At 46.7% G+C, this 23448-nt stretch overlaps 4 protein-coding genes across 4 annotated transcripts in view; 3 read left to right on the forward strand and 1 right to left on the reverse strand.

The window, feature by feature from the left end:
- LOC115269075 (transcription factor grauzone) overlaps positions 1–12801 on the forward strand; it is a 30836-nt gene extending 18035 nt beyond the window's left edge. Inside the window, exon 6 of the mRNA XM_029877402.2 lies at positions 12666–12801. The gene's annotated coding sequence lies outside the window, so the exon portion shown is untranslated. The remainder of the gene's footprint in view (positions 1–12665) is intronic.
- LOC134288562 (uncharacterized) lies at positions 2846–8407 on the forward strand. The gene is made up of 2 exons (XM_062853750.1): positions 2846–7134; positions 7347–8407. Exons 1-2 carry the CDS (start codon positions 3081–3083, stop codon positions 8405–8407), a joined length of 5115 nt encoding a protein of 1704 aa, XP_062709734.1. The 5' UTR covers positions 2846–3080.
- LOC109404678 (transcription factor grauzone) lies at positions 9953–13961 on the forward strand. The gene is made up of 3 exons (XM_029877422.2): positions 9953–10099; positions 10166–10354; positions 12666–13961. The coding sequence occupies exons 1-3, from the start codon at positions 9953–9955 to the stop codon at positions 13959–13961; spliced, it is 1632 nt and encodes a 543-aa protein (XP_029733282.2).
- A 1575-nt stretch (positions 13962–15536) lies between these two features.
- Positions 15537–17762, reverse strand: LOC134288565 (uncharacterized protein K02A2.6-like). Its single transcript, XM_062853776.1, has 2 exons — positions 17234–17762; positions 15537–15724 (listed from the first exon to the last, which is right to left on the reverse strand). Exons 1-2 carry the CDS (start codon positions 17760–17762, stop codon positions 15537–15539), a joined length of 717 nt encoding a protein of 238 aa, XP_062709760.1.
- Between the last annotated feature and the right edge of the window lie 5686 nt (positions 17763–23448).

Consider the following 23448-nt stretch of genomic DNA (forward strand, 5'->3'; position numbering starts at 1 on the left):
GCAACATGGCCGAACACGTTGCCACGGTAACGGAATTAGCCAACCGATTGGAAGCCTTGGGTGAGTCGCTTAGCAACCATTGGATCGTAGCCATTTTGCTGTCGAGTCTGCACAGTTCCTACGACAACCTCATTACCGCTCTCGAAAGTCGCCCCGACGAGGAACTTGATCTAGAGTTCATCAAAGGCAAATTGGTAGATGATTGGAAGCGCCGCTTCGGAGAATGTGGACGAGATAGTTATAAAGCACTGAAAACATACGGCGGATCGAAACCAGCCGAGAAGCAGAAGAAGGTTTGTCACTATTGCCACAAGGAGGGCCACTACCGGCGGGACTGTAGAAAATTCGCAGAGGACAGAAATGGTGATACACGAGTGCAACCGCAGAGGGCAAAAATCACGAAGGACGACGAGCACTATCCCAGCAACATTTGCTTTATCGTGAGACTGGCAGAATCTTGTGAAAACACGTGGTTTTTAGGCTCTGGCGCCACGTCTCACATGACCAGCAACGCGGCGATTATCACATCTGTCACATCGGAGGTAAGCAGCAGCATTACTTTGGCCGATGGTAACAAGGTTCTATCCCAACGGACTGGTTCTGGGAACATCGTTACGGTTGACGAGCACGGCGAGCAGCGCACCGTTACGTTGAAGCAAATTCTGTACGTGCCGGAATTGAAGGGGAACCTGTTGTCGGTGAGCAAGATGGCGGATGAAGGCTGTACAGTCGTGTTTAACCGAACCGGATGCAAGGTACTGAAAGACGGTCACGTGGTGGTCGTCGGTGAACGTAACGGTTGTCTGTATCAACTGAAGCAACCTGAAGCCGCAGCAGTGGCAGCCACGCATCGTGAGGACTGCCAGCATTCCTGGCACCGACGTTTGGGCCACCGAGATCCCAAAGCGTTGCAGCGTATCGTCGACGAGAAGATGGGCACTGACCTCACCATGGTCGATTGCGGAATCAGGTCAGTATGTACCATATATAGTGAAGCCAAAATGAATAGAGCACCTTCAGAATCGCGTGCTGATGCTGTACTGGATTTGGTTCACACCGATCTCTGTGGGCCAATGGACGTTTCCACTCCCAGAGGGAATCGTTATGTGATGACGATGATCGACGATCACTCCAGATACTCGACGATATACCTGCTGAAAAACAAATCAGAAGCGGAGGAGAAAATTAAGGAGTTTGTTGAGCTGGTCACTAACCAGTTTGGCAAGAAGCCACGTGTCATCAGATCCGACGGTGGCGGCGAATATTCGAGCGTGTCTTTGGGAAAGTTTCTACGGCAGAATGGTATTGTGCTGCAACAAACTGTTCCGTATAGTCCTCAACAAAATGGTGTGGCAAAACGGAAAAATCGGTCGCTGATGGACATGATGCGGTGTTTGCTAGCGGAATCCAATCTTCCGACGAAATACTGGGGTGAAGCAGTGACTACGGCAAACTGTTTGCAGAACCGGCTACCATCGTCGTCAGTACCGAGGACACCACACGAAATATGGACTGGACGACTACCGTGCTACAAACATCTACACGTTTTTGGCAGTGAAGCGCTCGTGCATGTACCTGCAGAGAAGAGACGAAAGTGTGACATGAAAGCCAGAAGGATGATTTTCGTCGGATATGAAGAAAACCGAAAAGGGTTCCGGTTCTTGGACGTGGCAACCAGCAGAATCACTATCAGTCGAGATGCTATATTCCAGGACAAGTGTCCCATGAAGAATACGGTACGCAGTTTTACTCCAAAACAAGTAATGCTTCATGAGCTGGACACGGAGGTTCCTCTTGGCTCATCAACGAAGCAGCAAACAGCACCATTGAACGAATCCATTGAAATGGAGTGTGAATTCGAGTGATTTTCGGATGAGGAGGAGCAAGAAGAATATGTTCAGCTTGAGGATTAGCCAATCGTGGAAGAACCGCGTCGGTCGACTCGCAATACCAAGGGTATGCCACCATCGAGATACGGCCAAGAGTTACATTTGGCAAGGTCATCCAACGATGAACCGACGCGTCTTACGGATAAAGCTGAACCGCCTCCAAATCGAAAAGTCATTGTTCGCTTCAAGAATTTGTCAAGTACGTTTATCAAATCGATGGGACAAGTCAAGTTGCATGAGCTAGGTAGATTACCGGGACTGGCTGAAACGATTCTTGAGGAGGAGTGATGAAACCATCGTAGTAGGCAATCATCGTTTGAATGTGCCAGCACCGTCATGCGTAACCATAGTGACCACCGTCGTTGTGACCACTCACGCGTGCAGCGTGCTTCTTAGTTTTTAGTTCAATTCCAACCGTTGTCAGTAGAAGACGCATAAATAAATTAATTAAACTTGTACACGCGTTGTTCTATTTTACGGTTTGGCTTATCACTAAGCTCGAAGAAAGTGATGTGTGTTCGGCACTCATGCTCACGTTGTCGGAATCATTTGACCCACTGGTTACGGTATTGGAAAATCTTGCTGAAGCTGACCTGACAAACGAAATGATGAAAATCCGGCTGTTGAGTGAGGAATCGAAGCGTATGGAACGATACCAGACCAACAAGGAGACATCGGCGGCGTTTGTTAAAAAAAAAGGACGACATAAAGTTCAGAGGTAATAGTGCTACCTATGCGGAAAGAAAGATCTTCTTCAAAAGGAATGCTGGAAGCAAGAAAGGAATGCGAATGTGGCAAGTGATTCCAGTTCCAAAGCAGTCGTTTTCATGGCTAACAGAGGCGCGGCCAAAGAAAAACGAAAAGAGGTGATTAAATTCAAACTGGACTCCGGAGCAAGCTTCCGGAGATTGCTACAGCGTCCATCAACCTACGAAGACAAGAAATAATGGTTGTTTGGATATTGGCACACCCCTGTCGACTGCGACATCGAATCCGACCTGGAGTGCGGCCCTGATGTTTTTGCCGCGCTTTCTTAGAGAAAAAAAAAAACAAAAAGTCAGTGTGAATTAGATCTCTGTACAAGACAGTAGCATAAATAAAACCTTTGTATTTTCGTAAAAAGTAAAATGTATTTCCGCGTTTAATTACAGTCCATTGGCTCCGAAACATATTTTGGACCTTCTCAGCCGGATGGAGAAGCTCATCTGCAAGCGAAATGCGCTTATAGCTCGGGTGAAAGCGGAGCTTTCGGTCGTAAAAGACCTCCACCTGCGGAAACCTTCCCGAAGCGAGGTTATGGATCGGCTGGACCAGCTCAAAGAGACAGCGGTCAGCTTCCGAGTTATTCAAGCCGAAATCGAGGAAAACCAGGAGGATCCAGCAGCGATTGCTTCAGTTTTCAATGTGCGAGAGGACTTTTTCGGAGCTTTCTACAAGGCGAGAGATGCCCTCGAGGATTTGATCGAGGAGGAGCAATCAACGTGCAGCCAGCGTACGAATGCAGAACCCGACGATTGGAGGGAAGCGATGAAGCTGCTCATGGAGACGCAGCGGCAAATGCTCCTGAATCAGTCAACGTTGTTCAGAACTGCCGGCACTTCGCTGGCGCAAAATGGCGGCGAGCTGGTTGACTATGCTGTCAGAAGCGGCGAACAGGCATCGAGTTGTGTACCCCAAGTGCGGTTGCCAGCAATAAACATTCCCCCTTTCAACGGCGAACGCAAAAACTGGATGACCTTCAAGGACCTCTACGTGTCAACCATCCACAATCGGAAGGATATTTCGGATTCCTTGAAGATGCAGTACCTCTTATCTTATTTGAAAGGAGACGCAAAGCAGCTGGTCAACAAATTCACCATTTCCAGTGCCAACTATGCGAATGCGTGGGACACGCTCACCGGTCATTACGACAAAAAGCGTTACACGGTTTTCGCCTTAGTACGGGAATTTATGGATCAGCCGGGAATCACACAAGCTTCATCGCAATCACTCAACAAACTCGCCTCGACGCTCGACGAAGTGGTCCAGCAGCTGGATACGCTGGGGATCGAATATCAAGGCCGAGACCCGTGGCTGATCTACTTGACGCTGGAAAAACTGGACAACGAAACTCGTGCTGGTTGGTCGGAGAAGGTGGTCGACAACGAGAATCCCACCTTCGAGGAATTGATGGAGTTCGTGAAGAAGAGGTGTGAGATGCTCGAGACATGCTCGGCATTCTCGAAGAAAGCAACCGGAGAAGTGCTAAGAAAAGAACAATCAAAAGTGAGTGAGAAAAAAGTGAAAGCATTAGTGGCAATGACCACGGACAAAAAGTGCGCGAAGTGTTCCAGTGAACACGCTACGTTTGTGTGTGAAGAATTCAAGAAAATGAACCTGAAAGAAAGAAGAGGATTCGCACAGGAGGCAAACCTGTGCTTCAACTGCTTGCGGGCGTCCCATTCAGCGAAATCATGTTTGTCGAAGTCGGTGTGCCGTACGCAGGGTTGTGGACAACGCCACCACACCTTGTTGTGTCCGAATGTGAGTAAGGAAAATGACGCCCCAGCAGACAACACGGTGAAGAGTGAATCGCCAAATTCGTCAGCCAAGGAGGAGCAGATAGTTACTTCGTTGACGGTTGCCGTCGATACCAAGCCGTCGATTCCGGTGTTCCCGACCGCGGTAGTACAAGTGCGCAAGGACGACGGTACATTTGGCCGTGTCAGAGTGCTGATCGACTCCGGCGCCCAAGCGTCGATGGTAACGGAAGACTGCGTGCGAAAGCTGGGACTCGTAAGGCGTAACGGAAAAGTAGTGGTTACTGGTATTGGCCAGCAAGCTGCCGGTACCACTCGCGGCGTCGTCACGTTGCACCTCGCCTCGCGATTCAACGAAAATGTTGTCATCACGACAAGCGCCTACGTCCTCGGTAAACTAACGTCCACTCTCCCATCGCAACGATTCAACATCGGGAACATGAAGCTTCTGGAGAACGTTAAAGAGATGGCAGATCCCACTTTCAATAAGCCCGGACCAATTGACGTGATTTTAGGAGCAGACGTCTTTCTTGCTCTCTTGGAGGGAGGTCAGGTCAAAGACGAAAGCGGCCAAACGGTGGCCCAGAGTACTGTTTTCGGCTGGATCGCAGCAGGACGATACGACGAAGCAGAAGTAATGCAAGGAAATCACGCCATAGTCAGTCTGCACACGGAGATGGATCTCAATCGAACGCTGCAACAGTTCTGGGAGTACGAGGAAATCTTCAAGCCACCCCCGTTCACCTCCTCGGAAACGAAGGTCATCGAACATTTCGATTCGACTACGCAACGCGATGCTACCGGGCGCTTCATCGTGAAACTACCATTCGACGATTCGAAGCCCGCCCTTGGTGAATCCCTGTCGGCTGCAACGAAGAGGCTCATGTCCATGGAAAGGCGGTTCGCATCCAACCCGGAGTTCCATCAGGAGTACGTGAACTTCATGCGTGAGTATTTGGAGCTCAACCACATGGAACTAGTTCCGGCAGACCAGCTGGAGAAACAGACCTCGGAGCACTACTATTTACCGCACCACGCGGTGATCAAGGCGACGAAGCTGCGCGTCGTTTTTGACGGCTCGTGCGGTACATCTACCGGCGTATCCCTTAACGATCGATTGTTGGCAGGACCGAACATCAATACCGACTTGCTGTCGGTACTATTGCGTTTTCGTTCCTACAAGGTGGCATTTAGCGCAGATATCGCGAAAATGTACCGCCAGGTGGTGGTGAGCGAAGACGATCGCGATTTCCAGCGTGTTGTGTGGCGTGAAAACACAGATCTTCCGATACAGCACTATCGCCTTTCTACGGTGACATATGGAACGAAGACAGCTCCCTACCTTGCAATTCGAGCCATGAGAGAGTCCGCCAAGGACTATACATCGACACATCCAGCAGCAGTTGAGCGTATCGTTCACGACTTCTATGTGGATGATCTGCTTTCAGGAGCCAACAACGAAGAAGAAGCAGCGTGCATCAAGCAGGAAATAAGCGATATTCTGTCCAAGTCCGGTTTCGAACTGCGAAAATGGTCCTCAAGCTGCCCTAATCTGGTACAGGACGATTCTCCTGCATCAGTACCGGTGAAGCTTTCGGATGAAGCAGATGCAGTTAAGGCGTTGGGAATTCATTGGTATCCGAACGACGACCAATTCGGGTTCAAGGTCAACCTTCCCATCAATGCGATCAACACCAAACGCCAGATGATATCGGATGCATCGAAGCTATTTGACCCGTTTGGTTGGTTGGCACCTGTGATCGTTAAAATCAAGATTTTGTACCAATACCTTTGGCTGTACGATGTCAACTGGGATGATCCCTTGCCCACCGCCATCGAGTCGGAATGGGTCGAAATTAAGCAACAACTTCGTCAGTTGGAAACGATACGGATCCCAAGATTCGTAACTCATAACCGTGGCAAACTCCAACTGCACGGTTTTTCGGACTCGTCTGAGCAGGCCTACGCTGCCGTCGTATACTCGCGGTGCATTGATGACGAAGGAAACATCACGGTTGTACTGGTTGCCGCAAAATCTCGTGTGGCCCCTATTAAGCAAGTGTCACTGCCACGATTGGAATTGAATGGTGCACTGCTACTTACCGAGCTCATGAAGAAGGTGTCTGAGGCCTTGCCGAATCTGGAAATCGAACATTTTGCCTGGACTGATTCCACTATTGTGCTACAATGGTTATCGTCGCACCCTCGTTCGTGGAAAACATACGTAGCAAACCGAACGTCTGCTATTCTCGAGTTCCTGCCTCGTGACCGGTGGCGCCACGTCAACAGCGAGTCAAATCCCGCGGATTGTGCTTCACGTGGGATCTCTCCAAGCGAACTTGTTCATCACAAGCTGTGGTTCCATGGCCCGGAATGGCTTAGCGCTGACGAGTCGGAATGGCCATCGAATGCAGTTCAGCCTGTTCTCAGCGACGAACTACCGGAAGCAAGAAACATGAAAATCATGCATACCACCGAAACCTCAGTCATTCCGTTTCGGGACAACTACTTGGTCGAGCAGCAATTGCTCGAAAGGCGCTCCAGATTCAACCTCATCGTACGTTCGCTGGCTTGCGTCAACCGATTCGTCCACAACATTAAATCTCGAACCGAACAGCGATACATCGGGCAGCTGGTTCCAAGTGAAATCCATCAAGCCAAGCTGCAGCTACTACGGGCTGCTCAACATGAGGTTTTCGCACCTGAAATAAAGATACTTCGAAGTGGTAAGTTACTCTCATCCAAAAACGTACTTGCCGCTTTGCACCCTTTTTTGGACTCCACTGGGACAATTCGCGTTGGAGGGCGACTGGAAAATTCAGACCAACCGTACGCAGAAAACATCCAGTTATTTTGCCGAAATCTCACCGGGTGACTCAACTTCTGGTGCTGGAGCTTCACTTGCAGAACCTTCACGCTGGGCCAACACTGCTTACAGCAGTAATCAATCAGCAGTTTTGGATCGTAGGTTGTCAGACGGTGGTACGAGACGTAGTACGTGGATGCACCCGATGTGTTCGTTTGAAGGGTAAAACAGCAACACAACTGATGGGAAACCTGCCCCCGGCGAGAGTTTTGGCGACAAGAGCATTTGCGTATGTTGGCATTGACTACGCAGGGCCACTCAAAATCAAGGCTGGCTGCGTTCGAGGCGTTAAAGTCAGCAAAGGGTACATCGTGGTCTACGTGTGCCTATCAACTCGTGCAGTACATTTGGAGGCAGCGAGCGACATGTCCACAAACACTTTCATCAGCACCCTGAAGCGGTTTGTGTCAAGACGCGGTTATCCAAATGAAATCCGATCAGATAATGGTACCAATTTTATTGGTGCAGACCGTGTTCTGCGAGAATTCGTAGATCAGATCCAATCACACACCAAGGATGCAGAACGATATCTTTCTAACCTCGGAATCAAATGGGTGTTTAACCCCCCGTCGGCGCCCCACATGGGAGGCATTTGGGAGGCGGCCGTCAAGAGCGTGAAGTGCCACCTGGTAGCGGAATTTGGGACAGAAGCAACAACGTTCGAAGACTTGACAACGATATTGTGCCAAATCGAAGCCTGCCTCAACAGTCGACCATTGTGTCCATTATCAAGTAATCCGGACAGCTGCGAGGCACTAACCCCCGGCCATTTTCTGGTCGGCCAACCGCTGAACCTAATTCCGGAACCTGACGTTCGGCATATTCCACGGAATCGCTTGGATCAATGGCAGGACATGCAACACCGTTCCGTGCAAATCTGGTCGCGTTGGAAGGATGAATATCTCGCCAGTTTGCAGCCACGCACCAAGTGGCGTTCCGTTCACACCAACATTTCGGTGGGCCAGTTGGTGCTAGTAAAGAACGACAACGCTCCGCCCACCCAGTGGGAATTAGCACGTGTTCAGGAGGTCCACCCGGACGCGTCTGGCGTAGTACGAACAGTTACGCTGCGACGTGGTACTACTGTTTATCAGCGACCTATCCACAAGTTTTGCGTGCTTCCTGTAAATTGAGGCCAGTGACCTCAAGGTGGGGGTGTATGTTTGGATATTGGCACACCCCTGTCGACTGCGACATCGAATCCGACCTGGAGTGCGGCCCTGATGTTTTTGCCGCGCTTTCTTAGGGTCGGTGTCAATTGGCGAATTAAAATTAATTTTTACTTAAATTTGACAGTTCAACACTTAAACTTGACAGTTTTCCTAAGGAAATAATTATCGAACTGTCAAGTTTAAGTGAAAATTAATTTTAATTCGCCAATTGACACAGACCCTTAGAGAAAAAAAAAAACAAAAAGTCAGTGTGAATTAGATCTCTGTACAAGACAGTAGCAAAAATAAAACCTTTGTATTTTCGTAAAAAGTAAAATGTATTTCCGCGTTTAATTACAGTCCATTGGCTCCGAAACAATGGTAATTCCTATTTTCTTCAATCAAGAGGCGAAGAAACTTGAGCTTGAGGGACCTGAGTGTTGAGGCGCTAACACTGAGGACGAAGCAGGGGATGCTCATGTCGAGAATGTCAATGAACCATATCCAAGATACTTTGAAGAAGGTGATGATTCTGCGAAAATACCGGTAAGTCATCAGCAAAAGAAAGCCGCTCCTGACGATGATGATGCTGCAGTAAGAGATCCTATGAAGCTAATTGTGGAAAGCGAGTTTGAAGTAATGGAAGTCAGTGGAACCAAAAATTGGAAACCGTGAGCCGGTATGGATTTTGAATCGAGCAATAAAGCTATATAGGGATGCTGAAAATGAATCTGTTGGGAAGAGCCATAATTGTGTCTGGTTGAAATGAAATTTGAACGCCGAAAGCAAGAGAGGCTCTACTCCCAGAAAAAGACGGAAACGATCTGATGACATGAGGAAGTCCAACAGCATCGTACCAAGTTCCGCGAAATGGAAAGGAGAACAAGGATCGATGTATTCCACGATTAAGAGGGTTGAAGACAAAGATCGTGAAAATAATATGTATTCACATACAAAATAATCTTTGGAAGAGGAAGCTTTCTTCACCGACGAACCGACGTGACAGTGGTGTTTCAAAACTGTCCCCCCCAAATTTAACGGTCGACCAGCAAAGCGAGCGAACGCTTCTGTCAAATCAGCGCAGACGCGAACCGCTTCCTATATGAACACACGGGGGTTCGGGATCAAGCTATCAAAACAACGCGAACCGTTATAGGGGTGGCGGTAGTGTTCGGCTATTTTTCATCATGGCGTCGGGGACAACAAATTTGAATTTATTTGTTCTAGCTGACACGTCGGTTCGTCGGTGCTTTCTTCTCAGGTATGTATTTCTGTCACGACCGGTATGTTGGTAGCATTTTCCGAGCGTGTACTGGTACGTCGCGCAACATCCCCCTCTCATGCAGCACGACTGCGATCCTCGCCACACCGCGCGACAACTTTTGACATGTCCTGCTCCATTTTGCAACCAGCTGTGCGCGTCAGTTTGGTCTTTTCGTGAAATCCGAGCAATTCATGTAATCTTCGATATGTGGTGATCAGAAATCCGAGTTCTCGCTTTACCAATCACATCTTGACGACGCTATAATGAATCAACCGCCGGGTGAGGAGGAAGCCGGCTGTCTGACATGCAGCCGGAAACCGTTGAACTTCTATCGCATTCGAGCCGAGCCGGAGGAAGAGGACCGAAAGCAGGACATTTGCCGAGTGATTTGCCAGCATTTTTGGTTTCAGGTTGAGAAAAGGCCATTGGTTTTATGGAAGCTTTATGATGTACTGTATATGTCACGTTCTTTACAGGAAGATGATCTACTGGAGGAAATCATCTGTAAAATCTGCTGGGAAAAGCTGAGTGAATTCCACGAGTTCTACTCAGAAGTGGAAAGACTTCACAAACGGGATGCGTCAGCGGGGGTACTGGTCAAAGAGGAAGACGATTCCGGGGAACCAATTGTAGAGATAATTGAGGAGCACATAATACAGAACAAGGTAGGCTATTTATGCATGTGAACACACATTTTGGAACATTTTAGTTTAGAGAATTTGACGTTGAGTAGCACCATTTCCATATCGATGATGAAGCATCTCAAGGGCCGGGAGAACTCATCAGAGAAGCTAAATGGTGTAGGGATCATGAGGAATAATAATTATAAGATTTGATAAATATGTTCCTGTTTAAGAAACTACAAGAGTAAATAAATTAAGCAGTAGAGATGTGAATTGTAAAGAACGCCGGTGTAGGAAAAGTTCAATCGTAGTAGGCATTCAGTCTAATTCAGAATGGAAATGACAGTTTGTTGGTTTGTTTTGGGAAGAATAAACGCGTTCTGAAGAAAAATGGGTCGGCGTCGGTGGTGTAGTGGTAAGCGTGGTTGCCTCATAGGTTGCCTCTCATCCCAGTCGGTCGGAGTTCAATTCCCGTCGATGCCGATGGGATTTTCTGAGACATAAAATCCGTGATCACGTCTTCCCTCGGATAGGAAGTAAAACCGTAAGTCCCGGCCCATGTGTTGATGGTTTCGATATGTAGAGTCCCAGGTGTGGTGGCTGTCTCCCTGGGCGTCGGAATTTAAGGCTTAGCTCCTAGACCCGCCGACGTAAAACACAACTGGCGCCGAACAGGCAAAAAGAAGGAGAGAAATTGATGTTATTCTTCCTTATAAAAATGAAATAAGGTTTTGTGTGGGAAACCGACCCAAAAGAACATCAAGGTCACTACACATGGGACACTGTGGAACGAGGTGATCAAGATCCGGCCGATACGTTCTCGCGTAGGGTATTGGTTACCATATGTCTGAGCATCGAACCCGTAAAATACAGTCTTGTGCAGACAGCGAAAACGGCCAAGGAAGCACGGAACAACCTGAAGGCGGCTTTTCAATACGACGGCATGACGCAACGAAATGGGCTGCTACGGAAGCTATCAGTATTCGCCTGCCGGAATGCCCGTCAGTGGAACAGTACGTTAACGAGCCGATGTTGACTAGCCCATAAGCTATCGAAGGTCGGCTTTAAAGTCGACGACACTGGGCTGGCTAGTGTAGGGTCGAGTCCGGAACGAAAGGAGGAAACCCAATCGGACGATTTACAGCATCAACGAACACTTATTTGATGGTAGCTTGCGCTTCCAAATTGGTGACCTTGCACAACGTCTCTCGAAACTCTCCTTTCCCAGAGAGTCCTCGACTACTATCGGAACACCGAAGTAAATCATCCCCTTGTAATTTCATGACTACATTATCAAATTCCTACAGCTAGTCTTTAACTCCCGGTAACGTACAAGCTGATGATTATGGGTCTTAAGTTGGTCTCAAGGCGTCAGGAAGCCGAGTATATGGCTTTGACTCCAGTAAGCCGAGTATATGGCTTTGACTCCGATAAGGAAATTCGTTATTCACCTCGCACCGAGCCCCCCTCAAAGCACAACATACGGCGCCATTTTGTGAGAGAGAAGCTGAACGATTCAATTCCAGCATGTTAGATCGGAGTCCCAGAAGGCAGATGTACTCACAAAGCCGGTTTCTACAAGGGTCCCTATTGTTTAGTTTGTTGGAGCTGTAAAAGAATTAGGATTAATTCAAATTCCTAAATAAGGCATTGGAAATCGTAGTAATCTATAAATTCAATAAGTAATAATGATCATTCTGCTCTATCACCTGCTACAAGATAGACGCGTTTTCATTTATCACCACGGCAACGCCTAGCAGCGCGTGGCACAGTAGGCGATACGAAATTCAAATAAAATTACATTAGACTACAGATAGTCAATGAACCAAACCAATCGTTTTCTTTTACTCTGAAAAAAGTTATGGGCCGAGACTGGTCATAGCCAGAAGAAAACTTAAAAAGTGAAAAAAAATCGCAATGAACCGTCAACAGCAGATTGGTGCAAGCGGAATTGGAGCCGGATTGCCGGGTACCGTGTAAACTTCGACCAGAGCCACCTTCTTCTTCTTCTTTGTGGCTCTACGTCCCACTGGGACTTGGCCTGCCTCACTTCAACTTAGTGTTCTAAGAGCACTTCCACAGTTATTAATTGAAGGGCTTTCTTTGCCAGCCATTGCATGAATTTGTATATTGTGAGGCAATCACAATGATATATTATGCCCAGGGAGTCGAGAAAAATTTCCCGACTGGAACGGAAATCGAGCCCGCCGTCTCCGGATTGGCGATCCATAGCCTTGACCACTTTGCTAACTGGAGACCCTCATTTTCCACTCAAAGTCTATGAAGTTTGCAGTCGCCTTGCTTCCCAACTTTTTCCACTAATTGAAAGCTTTCTTTTCACATCTTTGTACAGGACGACAAAAACCCATCAGCCATCGAAGAGCTGAAAGTGGAACCCTCGACAGAAGAATACCTAACTGAAACTCTCGAAGAGCTCGAAGAACTCAACGATGAAGATTTCTCCGCTGAGGATGACGACAATCATTCCGAGTACGAACCGGAAGAGCCGCCTCCGGAACCTCGCCCGAAACGAAAGTACACTCGGCGAGCACCCGAAGAGAAAGCCAAAAAAGAGCGAAAAAGATCCTATCCGTACAAGGCAAAAACAACGGCAGAACGGGAAGCCGAAGATGTCTTCATCAGGCAACATACGCCGTACGTGTGCGAGCACTGTAATGTCGATTTCGAGCAGTTCCACCTGTTTCAACGGCACTGCGTCCAGACCCATGGCAAGGAAGGTTTCATCGTGTGCTGCGGCATACGGCACCGGAAGCGTACGGTGCTCTACCAGCATGTGCAGCACGTGCTGAACCCGGAAGCGTTCAAGTGCGAGATCTGCGGCAAAACGTACAAGAATCGCTTCGGCTACAATCGTCACAAGAAGGAAAGCCACGCGACAGAGGAAGAGCGGACCTTCAAGTGTCATCGGTGCCCGAAGAGTTTCATCAAAGAAGGCCCGTTGAAGCGACACCTGGCGGATCACGAAACCTTGGATAAGGGCACGGCCAAGTGTGAAACGTGCGGAAAGTGTTTCAGCAGCATAGGGATTCTGAAGAATCATGTCAAGTATCGACACGTGAAGCAGATGGAGTACATTTGTGACGTCTGTTCCAAGGGATTCTACATGCGGTCGACGTTCGTGACGCACCGGAAGACTCACGAGGTGCCGGCCGAGCAGCTTCGCAAGCAGTGTCCGCACTGTTTCAAGTGGTGCAAGAATCACGACTATTGGCGCGTGCACGTCCGAAGGCACAAGAACGAGGGACAACTGAGCTGCGACGTGTGCGGACACGTCTCGCCCAATCTGATGGCCCTGAAAGGGCACAAGGCGCGGATGCACTCCGGCCCGAAGGTGTTTCCGTGCAGTTTCTGCGGGAAGGAATACGCCCGGGCCATTACGCTGAAGGAACACGTGGCGGCTGCCCACACGGGGGACATCCTGTATCAGTGTCCGCACTGCGAGAAGACATTCAACTCCAGCGCCAACATGCATTCGCACAGGAAGAAGATGCATCCGAAGGAATGGCTGGAACAGCGTCTGGCCAAGTACGGGAACCGGGACGCGATGGCCAACGAAGCGCTACAGGGTGCTGAACTGCAGCAGGGCGCAATGGCTGCTGCTTCGGACGGGCAGCAGGGGGCGTTTTAAGAAGAAGAAGTTGCATGAGAAAGGGGAATGTAGCACTACTTTGTGACGATTCTTTGAAGGCGAATAAAACATGGCTGGTAAGTAGATAACAAGTCCATAATATATGAAGTTCCAAAAACAAAATCTTGTAGCAGTTTTTGAGAGTGAACCAGGCTTTTTTTCGAGTCGTGTGAGGTAAGATGAGTCTAATGAACTATCTGACAATTGGGTCTTTGGTTCGAAATTTATCCGCTAGGTGGCGCCTAGTGTCCAAAAGGTTCAAACAGTTATATCTCAAAACTCCAGTGAGCTAGAAGTATGCCGTTTTCAGCAAAGTTGTTCAGCAGGTAGAAAACTGTCTGGTAACGATGACTTTTATTCGAGATTCGTCCGCTAGGGGGCGCCACATGGCGGCAACGATCATTGCACATTTCCAATAATCTTACCGCAGTCCATCAGAGCCCAATATATGCGTTTTGAAAGCACGTCTAATTCTTCTGACTGAGTTTTATTCTCCGAGGATCTCCGGAAGTTTGCTTCCTACCCGACATGAATGCTACGACCTTACTAGCTACGTTGGTTCGGCTCGAATATTGACCCAACAATTCTTGGCCATGTGTCCCTTTTGATGACAACGGTTACATCTTCCTGTGAACTTCCGATTCTCCTGCTTGTCAAATGCCACAGGGTTCTCCTTAAACGGGGTTTCGATTCTGCTTCCGACAAATGTTGCAGGCTTCTCATTGCACGTGTCGCTCATCCGGTCGCTTTTCTTCAATTCTTCAGCCAGAAATCGTTCCCGAACTACGTCCAGTGTTAGCTTACCTTCTCCGAAATTCTCCAAAGCGGTTACCAGGGGGTCGTACGTCTCAGGAAGGGTTGCGAACAATTGAGAGACCAGATCACATTCTTCTAACTTCGCTCCCGCGGACTTCAGTTGACGGATCAGTTCATCCAAGGTCTTCAAGTGTTCTTTACGGATGATGAGATTCACGGCCTTGCAGTCCTGTTTGTTGAACTTCGTCAATTCGGCTTCCTTCTTGAGGACTTCCAACAAGCCAACGGACTTCAGGTACTTCTTAACCCGGAACTGCCAATTTTCATAGCCGGTGCCCGTGAATTAGGGAATTCGTAGACTCAGTTGTTGTCAGTAGGTACTCGGTATGGGTCCGCTATGATGGGATATCCAACCCCACCCCCCCAGAAACCGCCTGATAAAGCAGTTGCTGAGCTGCGTCACAGTGGTTCAGGTTCAGCTGCGTTACCTGCACTGTGCTGTGTTCACTGCGGCTATCTTGAAGTCCGAGCATCTTGGACAACCCGTTGGATGCCTGTTGTTCACGGATTTCTCGGTACAAATCAGACATACGGGTGGACTTGCGCAGCCTTATGCCTCATAGCCATCGGAGCCTCCTCTCCTACATAGTTTGCTCCTGCCAGGGCCTTCGCAGTCCCTTGACTTGTGTCCTGGTTCCAGACACCTGAAACAAACCTCCGGTGGCTCGTGAAAGGTCAGATGGAATACTGACCAGCCCACCTTGATCTGCCCTACTTTAACGGACTTGTTTACGTCCGCCACAGGTAGCTGTACCAAGGCTACTTGTGTTCCTCGTACTGTTGCCGCAGTGCCGTGACAAGCTCTTGCGCCTCGGTGACCTCGTCTATGTTCTTCACATTCCGAGTAGGCTCTGCTGTCAGAGCCCTCACCTCAACCCCTTCGCCAGGGACCTCTTCCGCCAGACTTTTGTAGACGGCGCCCTTGTATTCCTTATTACGCTCAAGCTCTACACGGAGAGACGAAACTACCCAAAAGTGAGTTCTTTCCACTCAACTTCGGGGTTGCGTGCGTCAAGCCAATTTTGAGTTGATGGAATAGATGTTTTTGTTGGGTTGTTCCCGCTTGCTTCCATGTGAAAAAAATACCTAATTTTAAGTTTTTTTCACTCAACCGAAATTTTGACTAGGTTGTATTCACTCAAATTTGAGTACTGTGCTAGAAACTCAGTGTTGGCTTGACGCACGGAACTGCAAAAGTTGGGGTGTTTCTCTCTTCACTCTCTGACAACAATAGAAAGAGCGGATCTGTGGTACCGAGAAACATGACCTTGAAAACCCGCGCTGCGAAGACTGGCAATACTCTGAACCGCACCATTCAAACGCCTGCGAGAGACTGAATCGATTCAGCCCGAAGCATGCTACCTATACCTGTGAGAACCCAAAGTAGCCAGAACGAATACATATAAATAGAGTCATCTACCACATCCCCTTTTCCCTGGAGAAAGTCAAATAATATTTATTAAATGATTTAATAAGTCTTATGTCGTTTTCGTTTATTCATGGAGCGAACCTAGTTTCGCTCTGGATCTGCCCTAACTGCTGTCAAAACGTTCGTTTATTCGATCGAGTCGGATCCGGATCCGCCCCAGATCCGACCCAAACATGGCGAGGTTCGCTCTGCCGATTTTTTCCGATCCAACCCGAACGAGGTTCATCTGTCAAAATGGATGTAAACAATCCATCAAAACAAAACCAGAAAATCAAAATTCTTAACTATTCAAGCATATTAGAGATAAAGGACTTGCTTGAATGTGATTTGCATTTATCAATAAATGTACCAGCTATCACTTCCACGTGAGTTTAAATTCTAAAAGGAAGAATTTAACGAAAATGTGCAACTGACAGTTCGATTGATTTGCACAATGTTTACATGTTGACTCGATTTGGGTTGGATCCGGATCCGTTTTCGTTCGGTTATTGCGAGTCAGGGTCAGCTCTGACCCAGGTTTAAAACCGAAAACGACATTAGAATCTACGGTTATCAGAGAGCTTATACTTATCTTGAAGGAGTGAATATTTTCGGAGGTCTCAAAACCCGCGTCGATCTGCGTACATCCGGTCCAGGTTGAGTTGATGAAACTTTCTTCGAATCAGCATTTTTATCCATGATTTGTTTTACTCGACTTCCTGAAAGATGTAAACTAAACGACTCCAGAAAGGCAACTTTCTTTCCAATCAAATTTTACCTGCATTTGATGTTTCACTTGACTCAGGGTGATCTTCTGAAAAGTCCAGCTTACCTCCTCCGTCTTCTGTAGCCGGGATCAGTTTGAAGTGCGAGATATTTCGATCAAACGTTTTTCCAGAAACATCAGATCGAACTGTCACATTAGGACCTCGCTTATCAATCACTGTAAATTTCTCTTTCAAGAAATTCGTGGAAAGCTTGTTTGCTGGAAGGAGGTTCCTCATTAACACGGTATCACCAACGACGATTTCACTGGTCCTCGCTCTACGTTTGGCATCTTCCCGCTCTTTTCCGAGCGTCTTGCGCTCCAAGTCCCGGTCTCTAAAGTCAGTGCTAGGTGGTATTGTTTCCAGGTCGTCAACGTGTGGCAGCTTAGTCCGAACTTTCCGGTTCTGCAATAGTTCGTTCGGTGATACTCCTGTAACCGAGTGTGGAGTATTGTTGTAGAGCTGCAGATATTGATGAAGTTCTGCTTTCCAATCATCGTACAACGCGTGAGAAATTCTCATTCGTTTTAACAATGATCTATTTTGCCGCTCTACTTCACCGTTGGCTTGTGGCCAGTACGGTGAAGTATGATTCAAATGGACTCCATTATTTTTGCAGAATTCTTCAAACTCGGTCGAAACGAACTGTTTTGCATTATCTAATGTAATCGTCCTCGGAGGTCCCCAGGTTCGGAAAATTCGGTTGAGCCGTTTGATGGTTTCAAAGGCAGTGATCTTGGTCATAATTTCCAATTCCATGAAGCGGCTATAATAATCTATTACTACCAGCACGTATTCGCCGGTTGGCATGGGACCCAAGAAGTCGATTGCAATATCCACCCAAGGTTTATCCGGCTATTGGCGACGCGACATTGGTTCTGGAGGGTCGGGAATTTGAACAAGCCTGCAACCCTCGCAATTCTCACAAACTTCCTGATCAATACCAGGCCACCAGCAACGATCACGTAACCTTCGCTTCATCATGGATTGACCAGGGTGGCCCTCGTAAGCCAACTGACACATTCTTTGCCGTAAAGACTTCGGAATGACTAGCTTCGTTCCTCGCATAATCAGATTGTTCACATACGAATATTCGAGGCGAAATGCAGAGTAATGTTTTAGAGTATCATCATTCCAGGAATCACTTAGAATACAATCTTTGAGTTTCTGCATTTCGAGGTCTTGACAAGTTTCGGAAACAACTTCTGCAATGTCTAATGCCGCACATTCCTAAACCGATCGAATCACACATTCTGTGTTTGCGTCAAATATTTCGTTGTCATCGCTTTCACTAAGTGATGCAATTGCTTGAACCGTAATACGTCGTATGAATACCTCTGATTCATCAACCCATTGACGATCGTCAACATGGGAACTCAAACGCGAAAGAACGTCGGCAATATTCGTTGACCCTTTTCTGTATACAACCTATAATTATTTCAAATTTCATTTGAAACACCTAAAACAAATTCCTATTCTAAGACATGTACCTTGAACTTGAAAGCTTGTACGCGTAGTATCCAGCGCTCGATCCTGGCTGTTGGTCGCGATGTTGGTGAGAAGAGAGTCTCCAGAGGGCGATGGTCCGTTTCCAGTTCAAATGTTATGCCCATCAGATATGTTCTGAATCTCTCTATTGCCCACACTATCCCCAAAGCTTCTTTTTCAATGATGGGATATTTCTTCTCTGTCTCAGATAAGCTCTTGGAGGCGTAGCATATCACACGTGGTTGGTTTCCTTTGAACTGGATCAGCACTGCTCCTAAACCAACGCCAGAAGCGTCGGTGACAACAAGTGTTCGATCGTTAGGATCAAAATAACCTAGATGCGATACCGAGCCAATCCGCATTTTGAGCTCTTCAAAGGATTTTTGATGCTCAGGTTTCCAATCGAAGGTTGCTTCTCGCTTCAAAAGAGTTCGCAGTGGATAGTTGATGGTCGCTAGATCCGGTATGAATTTGGAAACGTACGTCACTAAACCCAAAAAGCTTCGCAATTCTTCTTTCGTTTCTGGGGCTCTGAATTGAAGTATCGATTTCACTTTTTCGTCGGCAGGAGCGATGCCTTCAGCAGACAATTTGTGACCGAGAAACACTGTTTCTTGCTGCTTGAACTGACATTTGTAATCGTTGAGCAATACACCATGTTGATTTAACGCCTTCAAAGTTTCCTTTAATGCAGCATCGTGCTCTTCTTCGGTTGAGCCGAAAACCATAATGTCGTCGATAAATACCACGGTGTTTTTGCAACCAGCCAAAATACTCTCCATGAGATTTTGAAATAATTCTGGTGCACAATTTACTCCGAAAAGAAATCTTTTATATCTGTACAAACCCCAGTTTGTGATAAATGTGGTAATATCGCGACAGTTTTCATCGAGTTCAACCTGGTGGAAGGCTTGTTTGATGTCGAGAATGGTAAAATATTGAGCGTTACGAAATCTTGGGCTGAAGTCTTCAAATATTGGCAGTGGGTGATTAAGTCTTTGGATTGCATTGTTTGCTCGGCGCATATCGATGCACAGCCGCAGCTCCCCGTTGTCTTTGATGATCGGTACTAAGGGTGACACCCATGATGTTGGACGCGTAACTTTTTCAATAATACCCATTTCCAGTAATTCGTCCAACTTGGTTTTCACTTTATCAAGCAATGGTATTGGGCAGCGACGAAGCGGCTGAATGACAGATGGAACACTTCTATCGATTGGGAGACTCAAACTCACGCCTTTGATTTTGGGAAATTCTTTCTTGGCTTCGACTCTTTTGAACTCAACCCTTTCTACATTACTCTGCTGATTGCTGGGCAAACCAATCCTCAACACCCCTAAACGTTGCGCAGTCGTCTTCCCCATGAGTGGTTGTTGACCCTTTTCGATGACGTAGAATGATGTCGTTGTTCTTAACAATTCACTGCCATCTTCAATTTCCAGTGTAGCGTCAAAAGCCGTGATAAGTTTAAGAGGAATTCGCCCATAAGCTAGAAATCTCTTATCGGTGTCGGTTCTTTGATTTGTAATATTAACGCCCTTCAGTTTCATCAATTCCCAAGTGGTGTCATCGATCAAATTGTGCTTTGAACCTGAGTCGATAAGCATAATAATTTCCACGCCTCCGATACGACAAGTTATCAGCTCTTCCTCCTCGTCCCCAACATTGTACACCGAAAAATCTTTCGAATCCGATGTATCCCGTTCAGTATCATCAACCTTATAGACATTTCTTGGACGTTTGTGAGAACGTGGAAATTCACGATCGTTCGAAAAAAACGCTTTACGTTTTCGATCGACAGGGGCCTAGTAAATTTCAAACAAGAAAAAAACGAAATCGGATGAATCACTTATCCTATGCTTTACAAGTTTTCAGCTAAACTCATGTACAAAATACCTACATTGATCACTGCTGGCCTAGATTTGCAAACTGATTGGAAGTGTCCAACCATGTTACATTTCAAACACGTTTTCCTGATCGCTGGGCAATGTTCTCTATCGCGATGCCGTTTGTAACCACATCGCATGCATCGTTGTTTTGAATCGGGTTGATTCCGAGGGTTTTCGTACAATCGGTTCACATCTGACGTTGACGATTTTGGTACCATTTTCGAAGCTTGATAGCGTATAGACTGGTAGGCGTTCACTGTCTTCAAAGTTGTGTCCAGAGTCAAAACATCCTTTTCTAATAGCTTTTGCCGTAAATCATCAGGTGTGAACTGAATAATTTTGTCCATGACAGCAATATTTCTACTCTCCACTTCTGTACTGCCAAACGAACATTTTTCAGCTTTTTGCTGTACTCTTGTAGCAAACTTGTCAATTGTCTCATTTTCTTCGGGTGCCATTGTCCAAAACATGAATCGCTCAAAGCTGTCGTGATGCTTTGGCGAGAAAAGATGATTTAGCTTTTCTTTTGCTATGAGGTATGGGTCGTCAGTTGGGTCAATATCGTCAGAACCTGGTAAACCGTAGAATGCGCTTTGCAATTCAAGGCCACCCATTGCTAAGAGTTGTATCTTTTTGCTGGCGCCATCAACAATGTTGGCAGCAGCCATGATGGTTTCAAACCATCTGATCCACGCATTCCACGAATTTCGAACTTCTGAGGGCGGTAAATGTTTGTACTTAAATTGTGGCAAATTGTAAGAAGCCGGACTAAACAATGATACATGTTGTTGGACAACTTGTACGACTTCTTCGCGATCCTGATCAAATTGGCCCTCCATCGTATACGCAGTTCCTGTTGAAATATTTGGACCATGATAAAAACATGACAAAAACATAAGTCATTAGTAAATGTCAGTCACATTCCCATTCTAAGCCCTTTCATTTATCCATTCATTACAGTTTCGCATCATTGAAGAGCGTACAACTCAATACCGGTTCCCCTTCATTGGCATACATACACATCATTCAAGAGTGTGAATCGCTCGTTCATTCCAACCTACACATCATTCAAGAGTGCACAGTACAATGTCAACACATACACATCATCCAAGAGTGTATATTCTGAGGTTAACACATACACATCATTTAAGAGTGTGCCTGGCTTATCTTTACCCACATACACATCATTCAAGAGTGCACATTCCAATGTCAAACACACATCATCCAAGAGTGTACCATCTCGCACCGTCCAAGAGCAAGAAAACAACATTCGCACCATTTGCGGCAGCACCGCGTCTACCCGCAAGCACAAGCGCAAGAGCGCAAAACATTCTCCGACCATCCAAGAGCGAAGCTTCGCTCTCCCTGTACCCAAGAAAAATGCTCACGGCGGCATACACACCACACAACCAAGTCGCATATTTACGACCCAGCATCCAGGCCGCGCACGACGTCTCTTGAGCGCGCTCCCGTCAAAGTCAAGGTTGAGAGACTCTCAGAGAGTGCCGCCTTCGACGCTTCCTCTGATGACGAAGCAGCTTCCCATACCAATTAGTTTTTTTCCCCTCCTACACGACCATGCGATGTGGCATGATGGTATTGCAAGTAAAACCACATTTTTCAAATCATTTTGCAAGCTATTTTGGGAGTCATTTATGTGGTGGATGCAGTTAGAATTGTAAATTAAACATTGTGATTTAATTATGTGTGTATTGAAAATAGCGTAATGATTTGGACATCCCTAGCGAATCAGCGTGGAAACGTGGCGAACACGCAAAACTTAACGAAAGTTCGCTTCGACCTGAAACGAGACAATGGAACGAGTCAAGATCGAGGCACGGACTGTGAATGTAGTGGTATAGTCAAAGAGGTTCGCGTGTTGGAAGTAATACAGATGAAAGTGATTCTAGTAACCAAAGTTGTACCGAACGGATGTGTTTTTGAAATCATCCTTCGTTACGACAATTTAGAATCTTCAAATTTAGATGACTTACCTTAAATCTCTGGTCTCTTGTTGAGTTGTTGATAAATTTGATTAAAACATTTAAAATCATCACCATGAACGCACCAAATACAGTGACGATTCGTTCGTTGAGAGCTCGTTAGATGGGCTGTCTCGATGGTTGAATGTTCACTGGTTGGGGCAAAACCCAACTAAAAAGCACTGTCAATGTCAAAATAGATGTCAAAACGATTTTGACGTCTGACCGCCGTCGCATCACAGCTCCTGTATACACTGAACTACAAATCAACCCAAATTTAAGTTGTTTTGACGCAATCCCGGTCTTCCGTGGAATAACTCAAATTTGCGTTAAACAGCGAAAGTGGTGAGTGAGTAGTTCTCGTTTGAGAGCGGCAAAAAATCAACCCAGTGGTAAGTTATTTTCACCCAACGGAGGCCTCAAATGACGCAAATTTAGGTTAATTCAAGAAAACCCAAATTTGGCTTCTTCCACGGAAGAGCAGCGGATGCGTCGGTGCTTCTCTCTTTGTTTTCGACAACATTGCGGTGGGGCGAGGGAGAAAACAACCCAACTTTGAGTTAAAACTTTAAGCAATTTAGCCAAATTTGAGTTTTTAAAACTTATTCTTTGGGTTATAATATTTTTCCGTGTACAGAACGTTTGCGCAAGTATGTGAGTGTTCCGCGACGTATTCTCGTCACTTGCGTGTGTCTAGAGCATTTTTATCAGTTGTCAGTTGCCCCAACGAACGAACACGATTCGCTAATCGGGGCGCAATCGTGACCCAACCAGCGAATCCGGACTGTATGTAAAATCGAGTGTAAAATAGAAAATCATTCAAACATTTTTTTCATTGAGACAACTGCGTCGGTTGGTTGAGAAAAAAACACACATACACTCACTCATGCTCCACGCTTGACCATGATTGCTTTTTCAGCTTCAGCAGCAGACCACCGCGTCCCACTAGACGACATATTCATTTTTCTGCGTTTCTTTGGCTAAAAATTTTTCTTTCACTATTTATTTTTCATTATCCACCAATTATACAAACCGCTGCTGAAACGCCTTTTTTTACCATGCTTTTTTTCACCATGCAAACGGTTACCTGGGCTGTTATCACATTTTTCATTTCCATTCATTTCCATTTTTTTTCTA

This window comes from Aedes albopictus, chromosome 1, assembly GCF_035046485.1.
Source record: "Aedes albopictus strain Foshan chromosome 1, AalbF5, whole genome shotgun sequence".
In the NCBI taxonomy this organism is placed as follows: domain Eukaryota; kingdom Metazoa; phylum Arthropoda; class Insecta; order Diptera; family Culicidae; genus Aedes; species Aedes albopictus.